Source organism: Sorex araneus, chromosome 1, assembly GCF_027595985.1.
Source record: "Sorex araneus isolate mSorAra2 chromosome 1, mSorAra2.pri, whole genome shotgun sequence".
NCBI lineage: Eukaryota > Metazoa > Chordata > Mammalia > Eulipotyphla > Soricidae > Sorex > Sorex araneus.
Window position 1 is genome coordinate 96889547 of NC_073302.1, and position 12960 is coordinate 96902506.

Consider the following 12960-nt stretch of genomic DNA (forward strand, 5'->3'; position numbering starts at 1 on the left):
GCAACGGTATTTTTTCAGAGAAACAGATAGATGCAGCATGTATGAAACCCATGCATAATGCAAGTGCTAACATTTGGGGAAAACCAATTGATCCAGTTAGTGATGACTAACAAGGTAGATTAACAAGGTAAAATAAAGATAAAAGCAAACACACACAGAGTCCTAGTATTTCTAACAATGGCATGACTCCATGACCATATTCGATGGCAGGACTAAGATAATGTGTCAGGGAAACAATAGCCACCTCGCTTCTCCAATAGTTTCAAGTTTATTTGGTTATAACTATATTTGTTTGCATACCATATATATCACTCATTCTAAACATTTCATTTGGTCATTTTTTACTATGTTTGTGAAATTTATTGCTTAAGATTCACTGCAATAAATTTGATGGCATTTGTTATACCTAAAAACAAACTTACGCTCTTTTGCAGTTAGTCCCAATTTTGTCAAGCTTAGACAACCACTAATTTACCTTCTGTCTACAGATTTGCCGTAGTGCCATTTTTAACATTTCCAAAAACATATAACATTTTTCTCTGCTAGATTTATTTTCATCACTTCAACTTAATAAATAACTGAGCAGACAGAATAGTATCACAATTATCAACTGCTTAGTAAGTGGTCGACACTATGCTAAGTATTTTGTATGCATAGTCTATTGACAAAAATATCTTTCACTGTAGTTAAGAGAAACTGTAATAGTAACTGACATGTATGAGCTATAAGTTCCTTCTCTGAGTTTAACATAACAATTGCATGCAAAACATTGGAGTTAATCTGGTTTTGAATAATTTCTTTGCCAACAGGTAGTTTGTGAACCTTAGCAAATTATTTATTATCTCTGTACTTTAATTTCTTCATAAATAAAATGAAATCAGTATTTCTGTATAGAGTAACTGAGGGTAACAGTAGTTTTATATCAGTGCATGTCCAATAGAGTATGATGTATATAGCACTGTAGCACTGTTGTCCCTTTGTTCATCGATTTGCTCAAGCGGGTACCATAACATCTCTATTGTGAGACTTGTTGTTACTGTTTTTGGCATATTGAAAATGCCATGGGTAACTTGCTAGGCTCTGCCGTGTGGGCGATACACTTGGTAGCTTGCCGGGCTCCCCAAGAGGGACGGAGGAATCGAACACGGGTTGGCCGTGTGCAAGGCAAACGCCCTACCTGCTGCGCTATCACTCTGGCTCAAATAACAATTAATATGTAACTTACAGAGTGTGAGTGTTAGATGACAGAAGTGAGAACTAAAAAATTTGTGGAAAATATTCATAATATCCACAAAGATTGACAGAACTACCAGTCTGTGTCATTGTGTTTGTCCTTAAGGATGGGTATTATTTCCAGAATAACAAAAATGATGAAGAGAATGTCATAATCAGTAAGAATATGCAGCTGAATCAAAATACAATCTGCTCAGATCCCATGTTCTAGGAAAAGAATGTTAGCAAACCATATATTTCCGTTAGCAATCTCTGAGCTACTGTCTCTGAATTCATGATGTTCAAAATATGTATCTTGTTTTGGACTTATTTCTTGGAACATTGTAAATTATTTACATATTTCAGTCTCCTGTAGCAGTTAAAGTCTGTAACACCTAGAGCAAGCTAAGATCTGGCTATGATTCATCATTTTTTTCTCGTCAATGGTGCTTACTGAAGTGTTGGGAATATAATAATTATTCAATACATATTAGTTGAGGGAGTGAGACTATTGATGAAATTTATTTTTAAGACTATATAATTAACAACATCTAGTGGTGAAAGAGCTATATAATACAGCTTTAATCAAATAATATATATGTATATATCTTACATGTTATGTTTTAGTGAATCTTTCAGAAGAAAAACAGTGGAATAGAGAAAGGTTCATTGTAATGAGTTACTTCCTAAAAGCTCTATTTTTTCTACACATTCTTAAAGAGCCATTAGTTCTAAAAGTTAGTTGAAACTCAAAGAGTAAAACTTATTAACTGGATAGTGATCCTTGAAAGTGACAAGTGATACAAGTGATCCTTGAAAGCATGGTACAGGAGATAGAAGTGAGACAGTTAAATTTTGCCTCACTTCTTCCGAAGACCTTTAAGACAGTACATAGATCATGTCTTGGCATTTCCCACCTCAGGGACAAGGAAGCTAGAGTATTGATCTAATAATTTATGTCCACCTTAGATGAGCTCGCTCCTGAAGGTTAATTGCAACACTGTGTTCTTTTCAGCATGCAAACATGACATCCAGAGAAATATTTAGGCATATTTCAGGGGATTTCAGTAAGAAGCTATAAACTGGAAAGATACATATGTCCCTCTGCTGTTGTCTACTAGAAGTTTACTCATTCAAGCTGAATATTAAGTTAATTATCTCCTCTTCTTTAACTGGTTTCTTAAGAATGCCACTGGTCATAGATAATAGTTATTTGAGAGAGATAAAAAAATGAGAGAGAATGGACAAACAATTAACAAGAGGGGCCTGAAGGGATAAGCTTTAGTCTATGATCTATACTGTTTTGATCAACCATGACACTACAAATCATACTCATAAATGACCATTGTATCATTTTCATTCCTTTGATGACCCTAGTCTAGGATAATTCTAATCTAGGCTTATTGCATGGAGCAATACTTCATGCTTAAATCTTGGAAGTATTTGCCTCACTACTTGTGCTCATCAAGATGTTGTTGCTATGCTGCTTCTGAGGACACAGAGGAAAAGCAGTTTACTGGCAGCTAGAAGCTTTTCAAAGCTTGATCTTGAATTTCCAATCTCCAAGTCCATGAAAAACAAACTTATCTTGTTTAACTTGAAACAAGTTTGGCTGCAGTTGCCTTTCAGTTCTCCTGAGGGATGGATGTATCAAGAGGGTCTCTAGTGAATTTAATATTTTTCAGACACACGACTTCCTGCTTCATCTTAACAGCAGCACTTTTTTTACTCTTGATAATATTAATAAATTTTCACTGGCTTTACAGTCACTAATTTCTCTACTTGCAGATCTGTGGACAGTAGTAGCAATGTAGATTTAGTGCAACCTTCACTGTGTTCCCTTTTAGATGACAGACTTCTTCCTCTTCAGAAAAACCTCAGGCCCTATCATTCCACGGCCTGGGAGGTAGGGGATTACCAGAGTGAACCTATGTCCCCTCATGGGGGCTCCCAATCCCAATAAAAGTGCATATTTTCTTAAACAAAATTTCAGAAATAGGTCTTGAGATCCATAGATGGATAACATGGTAAAAATTTTCCAATATTATGCAACTTTCAATATATCGAGTAACAGGAAAATAGTATCTTTTAATGTTTTATTTTTCACTTTTGAATAGACACACACATATATATATATGAACATACATATGTATTCACATATATATGTATTGCATGTAAGAAGGAGCCCCACAGCTTGAGTCTGAGAAAGCTAAGACAGCACATATACTGGGGCAGTTTCTTTTTTTATTCATGTTCAGTTAGACCAACATCCAGGGCATGATAAGGGACAGTAACAGCTACACAAGTTCAGGAAGACTATTGACATGATTCTGAAGTTGTCAATGAGATGACTCTTAGTGCTGTGAGAGTAGAGGCCATTTCTAAGGAAAATACTATTTCTTCTTAACAGGGCTGTCAGAGCAGCAGAGAAGGTTTTGAAATCTGGCAAAGACACCAGAAGTAAAGCAAAACACAAAGCTTTGCTTGACAGAACATCTGTTCTTCCATCTTTCTCGTTGTGATCTGAGACCTAAACTGATGGAAAGAAAGAAATAACAGGACAGACTCTGGGCCTGCAGAATTTTGCTCAGCTGCAGAACAGAGTTTGGTAACAGACTAAATATTTAGAGGTTGTAAACACTGTTGGTGCTGAGGAGACTGTAAGAACATTTTATATTTCTTTCTCTTGTAGGATAGATACAGGGAGAGACTTTTTGGTTTGTGATGTGTGTATTCCCACCCTGGCATTTACCCAACGTGATACAAACTGAGGCACAATTCATGAGATGGTGGGAATATTTCTAACCCCTTCGAGCAGAGGAGTCCACTAGGATTTAGCACAGCCAGAACAGCTGACGACCTTGGGTGCGGTGAGATGGGGCTTCACAACATCTCGCTCAATGGACTCCACTAGATCACACTCGTTTGCAAGTATATGTTTCACCAGGCATCTGGAGGCTTCATCGATATTTATATTCTCCTGTGGAAAAAATAAACAGCTTTATTTAGTCACTATTCTAAATTAATTTTGGAGCAGAGACCTATATTGATGAAAAAGCAGTAGATTTTGGTAGTTTATTTAATTATTCCTCTCTATACTCTATCCATTCTATCCATTCCTCTCACTCCTTGAATGAATTTTATATTTTAGTTCCTGTAGACATAAGAATATTTGTTTTTTTCTGTCACTTAAGAGAACTAGTGATTGATAGGCTCCTTCGGTGGGTTCAGTTTGAGCTAAAGAGGAACATTTTTATTTTTACATTATTTTAGTTTGCTACAAGATAACATTGTAGAAGAAATATGACCAATGCAACTTATAGCACTCTTTCACATACTACTTTTATGAGCTTGTTAAGAAACAATAAGAAATATCTTGCAGAGGTTCTTAATGGTTTCATAAAAATTTATATCTCTCTTCCTTCTGAACTTTCACTGAACAATGAAATGAGAAGAAAGGCAGCTCACTTCATATGGAAGCAGTCAGAGTGAAAGCTCAATGCATCACATATTTTTCCTTACCTCTGTAAACTTGTGTTCACAAGATGAAAATTGTGTTGGTCCTCTAGTAATGAGGGCCCAGAACAAAGTACAGCTGTTAATCTAAATGTTATGAAGGAGAAATATTAACTTGATGGATGTTTGGAGGTGGGGTTGGAGTGAGGATTTTGGCCCCTCCAAACTCCTAGCAATAGCTAGGGGAACATGTGAGGTGCTGGAAGTTGGCTGCAACAGAGAAAGGACCTTCACTTCTGAACTAGCTTTCAGGCAAACAACCATGCTGTTATTTTTTGAAATTTGTTGAATCACTGTAAGATATAGTTACAAAGTTATTCATGACTGAATTTCACCATACCAGATTCCAATGCCTGTGGAATTGTCCCACCAGTGTACATTTCACAGCACTAATGTCCCTAGATTTCCTCCCACCAGACCTCCCACCCCATTCCCTCAGCCCACCTCTATGGCAAACACTTTTATCCTCCCTCTCTCTCCTTCTTTATCATTTCTTTTCTTTTTAGGCACTATGGTTTTCAATATTGTTACTGAAAGGGTACCATGAGTATAACTTTCTCTCATTTCAGCACTCAGTCTTGTCCAGAGTGATCATTTCCAACTATCGTGGTCATAGTGGTCCTTCTCTGTCCTAACTGCCCTCCCTCTCCCCTTGTGGCAAGCTTCCTACCAAGGGCAGTCCTCTTGGCTCTTGTTTCTACTGTTCTTTGGGTGTCATTCACATATTATGTTTAGGTGTAATTCACATATTATGTTTTTTTCATAGCCCGCAGATGAGGCAAATCACTCTGCCCTTCTTCTTCTGACTTTTTTCACAAAGCACAATACTTTACATGTCCATCCATGTATAAACAAATCTCATGACTTCATTTTTCCTGACAGCTGTGTAGTGTTCCATTGTGTAGATGTACCACAGTTTCTTTATCTGCTCCTCTTTTCTTGTTCACTTCGGTTGTCTCCAGATCCTGGCTGTTGTGAAGAATGCTGTAATGAACACAGGGCACAGGGCTGCAGATGGCTTTTCTTCCGTGTGTTTTTGGGCCACTAGAGTATATTATCAGAATTGGTGTTGCTGAGTCATATGGAAGCCTAATTTCTTTTCCTTTCTTTTCTTTTTTTTTTTTTTGAGGAATGTCCATATTGTTTTCCAGAAAGTCTGGACCAATTCCATTCCAATTCCAGGAGTGAAAGAGAGTCCCGTTCTCTCTGTAGCCACAAAAGCACTGGTTGTTCTTCTTGATATGTGCCAGTCTCTCTGGTATGAAATGATATTTCATTATTTTGATAATTATTGATGTAGAGGACTTTGTCATGTGCCTTTTGTATTTGTTCTTCGAAAAAGTTTCTGTTCGTATCTTCTCCCCATTTTTCCGTTGCATTCTTTTTATTCTTGTAAAGTTCTACCAGTGCTTTATAAATCTTGGATAGCAATCCCTTATTTGATGAATGTTGGGTATATAATTTTACCCAATTTTGTGGATGTCATTGTATTCTGGTCATAATTTCCTTTAAAGTGCAGAAGCTTCACAGTGTGTGTTTTCATTTTCTTGTGTACTCTTTTATTTCTTGAAGTAGTATTTTGAAATTTTCTTTGTATAAGTATTTCACATCTTAAGTTTATTTTGAGGTACTTGATTTTCTGAGGCATAATTGTAAACGAGATATTTTTAAAATATCCCTTTCTTCTATTTTAGTATTTGTATATAAAAAGCTATGGGCTTTTGCATATTATTCTTTTTTTTTATTTTTAATTAGAGAATCACCGTGAGGGTACAGTTACAGATTTATACACTTTTGTGCTTATACTTCCCTCATACAAAGTTTGGAACCCATCCCTTCACCAGTGCCCATTCTCCACCACCCGTAAACCCAGTGTCCCTCCCACCCTCCCCAATCCCATCTCCCTGCCACCCCACCTGCCACTGTGGCAAGGCATTCCCTTCTGTTTTCTCTCTCTAATTAGCTGTTGTGGTTTGCAATAAAGGTGTTGAGTGGCCGCTGTGCTCAGTCTCTAGCCCTCATTCAGCCCGCAACTCCCTTCCCCCACATGGCCTTCGACTACAATGTAGTTGGTGATCGCTTCTCTGAGTTGACCTTTCCCCGGAACGTGAGGCCAGCCTCGAAGCCATGGAGTCAACCTCCTGGTACTTATTTCTACAGTTCTTGGGTGTTAGTCTCCCACTCTGTTATTCTATGTACCATAGATGAGTGCAATCTTTCTATGTCTGTCTCTCTCTTTTTGACTCATTTCACTCAGCATGAAACTTTTCATGCCCATCCACTTGACTACAAAATTCTTGACCTCCTTTTTTCTAACAGCTGCATAGTATTCCATTGTATAGATGTACCAAAGTTTCCTCAACCAGTCATCCGTTCTGGGGCATTCGGGTTTTTTCCAGATTCTGGCTATTGTAAACAGTGCTGCGATGAACATACATGTGCAGATGTTGTTTCGATTGTACTTTTTTGCCTCTCTGGGATATATTCCCAGCAGTGGTATTGCTGGGTCAAATGGGAATTCAATATCTAATTTTTTGAGAGTCGTCCAAATTGTTTTCCAGAAGGGCTGAACCAGTCGGCATTCCCACCAGCAGTGAAGAAGGGTCCCTTTCTCCCCACATCCTCTCCAACAGCGGTTGCTTTTGTTCTTTTGGATGTGTGCTAGTCTCTGTGGTGTGAGGTGGTATCTCAAAGTTGTTTTGATCTGCATCTCTCTGATGATTAGTGATGCAGAGCACTTTTTCATGTGCCTTTTGGCCATTCGTATTTCTTCCTTGGTAAAGTTTCTGTTCATTTCTTCGCCCCATTTTTTGATGGGGTTGGATGTTTTCTTCTTGTAGAGTTCAACCAGTGCTTTATATACCATTGATATCAACCCCTTATCTGATGGGTATTGTGTAAATATCCTTTCCCATTCTGTGGATAGTCTTTGGATTCTGGTCACTGTATCTCTTGCGGTGCAGAAGCTTTTTAGTTTAATGTAGTCCCATTTGTTGATCTCTGTTTTTACTAGATTGCTTAGTTCCGTGTCACGTTTGAAGATACCTTTATCTTCAATATCGTGGAGGGTTTCGCCGACCTTGTCTTCAATGTACCTTATGGTTTGTGGTCTAATGTTGAGGTCTTTAATCCATTTTGATCTGACTTTTGTGCATGGTGTCAGGTCAAGGTCTAATCCCATTTTTTTGCATGTGGTTGTCCAGTTGTGCCAGCACCATTTGTTAAAGAGGCTTTCCTTGCTCCACTTCACATCTCTTGCTCCCTTATCAAAGATTAGATGGTCATACATTTGGGGTTGTGTGTAGGGATATTCCACCCTGTTCCATTGGTCTACGGCTCTGCCTTTGTTCCAGTACCATGCCGTTTTAATTGTTACTGCTTTGTAGTAAAGTTTGAGGTTGGGGATGGTGATGCCTCCCATTATCTTTTTCCCAAGAATTGTTTTAGCTATCCTTGGACGTTTGTTATTCCATATGAATTTTAGGATTGCTTGATCCATTTCTTTGAAGAATGTCATGGGTATACTTATAGGGATCGCATTGAATCTGTATAATGCTTTAGGGAGTATTGCCATTTTGACAACATTGATTCTCCCTATCCACGAGCAGGGTATATGTTTCCATTTCCTCATGTCCTCTTTGATTTCATGGAGTAGCGTTATGTAGTTTTCTTTGTAAAGGTCTTTTACTTCCTTGGTTAAGCTGATTCCGAGGTACCTGATTTTCTGGGGCACGATTGTGAATGGGATTGCTTTTTTCATGTCCCTTTCCTCTGCCTCATTGTTTGCATATATGAAGGCCATGGATTTTTGGGTATTGATTTTGTAGCCTGCAACTTTACTGTATAAGTCTATTGTTTCTAAGAGTTTCTTAGTAGAGGTTTTAGGCTTCTCTAGATATAGTATCATGTCGTCTGCAAATAATGAGAGTTTGATTTCTTCCCTTCCTATCTGGATGCCCTTAATCTCTTTTTCTTGTCTAATAGCTATCGCAAGTACTTCCAGTACTATATTGAAGAGGAGTGGTGAGAGTGGGCATCCTTGTCTTGTGCCTGATCTCAGAGGAAAGGCCCTTAGAGTTTTTCCCCGTTGAGGATAATGCTTGCCGTAGGCTTGTGATAGATGGCTTCGACTATCTTGAGGAAAGTTCCTCCAAACCCCATTTTGGCGAGGGTTTTCATCATGAAAGGATGTTGGATCTTGTCAAATGCTTTCTCTGCATCTATTGATATGATCATATGGTTTTTATCTTTACTTTTGTTGATATGCTGGATTATGTTGATTGATTTCCAAATGTTAAACCATCCTTGCATCCCTGGGATGAATCCCACTTGGTCGTGATGTATGATCTTTTTGATGAGTTGTTGGATCCTATTTGCTAGTATTTTGTTGAGGATCTTCGCATCGGTGTTCATCAGGGAAATTGGTCTGTAATTTTCTTTCTTAGTGGTGTCTTTGTTTGCTTTTGGTATTAGGGAGATATGTGCTTCATAGAAACTGTTTGGGAGAGTTCCTGTTTTTTCAATTTCCTGGAAAAGTTTGAGGAAAACAGGCAATAGGTCTTCTTTAAATGTTTGGAAGAATTCGCCAGTGAAACCATCTGGGCCTGGGCTTTTGTTTTTGGGGAGGTTTTTGATTACCGTTTCAATTTCCTTAACATTGATGGGTCTATTCAGGTATTCCAGGTCTTCTTTCTTCAGTGTTGGGAGATTATAGGAATCAAGGAATCCATCCATTTCTTTTAGGTTCTCCTTTTTTGTGGCGTAAAGGCTTTCAAAGTAGTCTCTAATGATCTTTTGAATCTCACTGGTTTCTGTTATGATGTCCCCCTTTTCATTTCTGATTCGATTTATTAGAGTTTTCTCTCTTTCTTTCTTTGTGAGACTTGCTAGCGGTTTATCAATCTTATTTATTTTCTCAAAGAACCAACTCTTTGTTTCATTGATCTTTCGGATTGTTTTTTTGGTTTCGATGTCATTAATTTCTGCTCTAATTTTTATTATTTCTTTCCTTCGGTCTGGTTTGGGGTCCTTTCTCTGGTCCTTTTTTAGGGTCTTGAGTCGTGAAGTCAAGCTATCTATGTGGATCCTTTCTTCCTTCCTGAGGAATGCTTGAAGAGCTATAAATTTTCCCCTTAACACGGCTTTAGCTGCATCCCATAGGTTTTGGTAGCTCGTGTCTTCATTCTCATTTGTTTCTAAGTATCTTTTGATTTCTTCCTTGATTTCCTTCTTGACCCACTCATTGTTCAACATGGAATTGTTTAATTTCCAGGTGTTTGATTTGATTTTCCGTATTTGTGGGTGGTTAGCTTCTATCTTCAGCGCATCGTGGTCTGAAAAGATGGTTGATACAATTTCTATTTTTCCGATTCTATTGAGGTATGTTCTGGGGCCCAGTACATGGTCTATTTTTGAAAATGTTCCATGTGCACTGGAAAAGAATGTGTATTCTTTCTTTTTGGGGTGTAAGGCCCTGTATAGGTCTATTAGGCCTCTCTCTTCAATTTCTTCATTCAGCGTCAGTGTTTCCTTGTTGAGTTTTGTTCTTGTGGATCTATCTAGAGGTGATAAGGCCATATTGAAGTCTCCGACTACAATTGTGCTGTTAGTGATGTCCTCTTTGAAGTCTGTTAGGAGTCGTTTTAAATATTTAGCCGGTCGTTCGTTAGGAGCATATACGTTTAAGAGTGTGATTTCTTCCTGTTGTACATATCCCTTGATAAACAGAAAATGACCTTCGCTGTCCCTTTTGATCTTTTTCATCCTGAAATCTATGTTGTCGGATACCAGGATGGCCACTCCAGCTTTTTTAAGGGGGTTGTTTGCTTGGAGGATTGTTTTCCATCCTTTGACTTTGAGTCTATGTTTACTCTGTTTGTTCAGGTGTGTTTCTTGCAGGCAACAGAATGTTGGGTTTAATTTCCGGATCCATTTAGCCACTCTGTGTCTTTTGATAGGTGCATTTAGGCCATTGACATTGAGAGAGATTATTGTGATGTGGTTTTGTGTCATCTTTCTGTGGGATTTGTTGTTCTTATGGGGCTCCTCCTTGTCTTACAGTAGCCCCTTTAGACCTTCTTTCAAGATTGGTTTTGAGTCTATGAAGTTCCTGAGCTGTTGTTTATCCGAGAAATAGTGTATGGTTCCTTCGAGTTTGAGTGAGAGTTTAGCTGGATAAAGTATTCTTGGTGAGGCATTCATTTCGTTGAGTTTTTTCACTATGTCCCACCATTGTCTTCGGGCTCGGAGGGTTTCTTCTGACAGATCGGCCGTAAATCTGAGGGGTGCTCCTTTGTATGTGATTTCCCTCTTTGACCTTGCTACTTGTAGAATTGTGTCTCTATCTACAGCATCCGCCATTCTGACTATGATATGCCTTGGAGTCTTTTTATTTGGGTCTCTTTTTGCTGGCACTCTTCGGACTTCTTGTATCTGGACGCCTGCCTTCTCCAGCTCTGGGAATTTCTTAGTGATGATGTCTTTGACTATGTTTTTTTCATTGGGGTTACTTCCCTGTGGTTCTGGTACTCCAATGATTCTTATGTTGTTCCTCTTGAAGTCATCCCCCAGGGCTCTGATTCGCTCTATAGCCATTTTGAGGTCTTTGGCCATGATTTGTTGCTGTCTGTAAGCTTTCTGCAGCTCATCCTCAAGCTCGCTGATTCTGTCTTTGGCTGTAGTCATTCTGCTGTTGAGGGCATCTAGTGAGATTTTTATTTCATCTACCGATTCCTTTATTTGTGAGACTTCCGTTCGAAGGTTTGAAATTTCTGCTCTCATTTCTGCTCTCATTTCTTCCTGTATTTTCTTGGTAGACCGTTCCAGCGCTTAATTCATCTCCTCCCTTAATTTATTGGATGTCTGTTCCATAGTTGCTTGGAGTAGGTCGACTCTCCTCCATATTTCCTCTCTGAATTGTTTATCTGAGAGGTCGTAGATGTTGGGAGACTCTTTTGAGGTTTCTAGTATCTTTTCTTCTCCCTCTCTTCGTGGAGGGGATTTTCGCTGTTTCTTCATATTGTCACAGAAGTGCAGAGTTGGAACCTTGTAGTTATTTATTCCTCTTCCTTTTTGTGGGAAGAAGGGGCTCCGATTGTGCTAAACTTCCCTTATTCATTGATAGCTTTTATACTGTCAGCCTAAGCTAATAGCTATTTTGCGTAAATGTTTGAGATCGCAAAAGTGAGTTTTCAAAGGAATACACAGTACGGATTGAGCTGAGGTAGCAAAGAATAACTGCGGCCGCGTTAGCGTTGGCCGCTCTGAGAGGAGGCCACGCCCACTTTAGACCACGCCCACTAAGACACAGATAGAATGAATTCTATCAATTGTGGCCAAAGGAGAAGGCATGGAATGGTAAAAAGAAAAATAACTGTGGCCGCGTTAGCGTTGGCCGCTCCGGAAAGAGGCCACGCCCACTTTTTAGGCCACGCCCCCTGAGATGAGGACACGCCCCTAAGCAGCAGAGTGGGGATTGGTCAGGATCGGACGGCGGCGGCGGAAAGGTGCCAGGCAGGGGCTTCAGGAGAAGCCCCGAGCCGCGGCGGGCAGGGGGCGGGGAGGGGGGCTTCTCCGCGCTGAGGCAGGCTCTCCAAGGGATTGCCTGTTTACCTGCAGGATGGAGATTGGTCAGGATCCGACGGCGGCGGCGGAAAGGTGCCAGGCAGGGGCTTCAGGAGAAGCCCCGAGCCGCCTTGCATATTATTCTTATGGTCTGCTACTTTAGTATAAACCATGTTTCTAGGAGATTTTCCGAGGAATCTTTACGATGTAATAAACATAGTATCATGTCATCTGCAAACAATGAGTGGTTGACTTCTCCCATTCCTATCTGTATGCTATTAATATTTTTTCCTGCATAATTGCTCTGGCAAGTATTTCCAGTACCATATTGAATATAAATAGCAAGAGAGGGCAACCTTGTCTTGTGCCTAATCTTATAGACACAAGCTTTTAGTTTTTCTCAAGCTGTGTGCTTGTGGTAAATAGACTTAACTATATTGAGGGATGTTCCTTCAATTCCCATCTTGTTGAAAGTTTTTATCATGAATTAGTATTGGATCTTGTCAAATGCTTTTTCTTAATCTACAGATATGATCGTGTGCTTTTTACTTTTATTAATATGGTATGTTATGTTGAATGACTTGTATTTGTTACACCATCCTTGCATTCCCAGGATGAATCTTATTTAGTCATGGTGTATGATCTTTCGATGAATTGGGCTCTATTTGC

At 39.2% G+C, this 12960-nt stretch overlaps 1 protein-coding gene across 2 annotated transcripts in view; it reads right to left on the minus strand.

Annotated features, from left to right (window-relative positions):
• Positions 1–3251: 3251 nt before the first annotated feature.
• Positions 3252–12960, minus strand: part of RAB38 (RAB38, member RAS oncogene family) — a 78852-nt gene continuing 69143 nt past the window's right edge. Inside the window, exon 3 of one of the 2 annotated variants that reach the window (XM_004619038.2) lies at positions 3252–4192. In XM_004619038.2, the coding sequence (XP_004619095.2) occupies positions 4040–4192 (153 nt within the window). In that variant the 3' untranslated portion in view covers positions 3252–4039. The remainder of the gene's footprint in view (positions 4193–12960) is intronic. The other variant, XM_055146558.1, reaches the window with a different exon arrangement.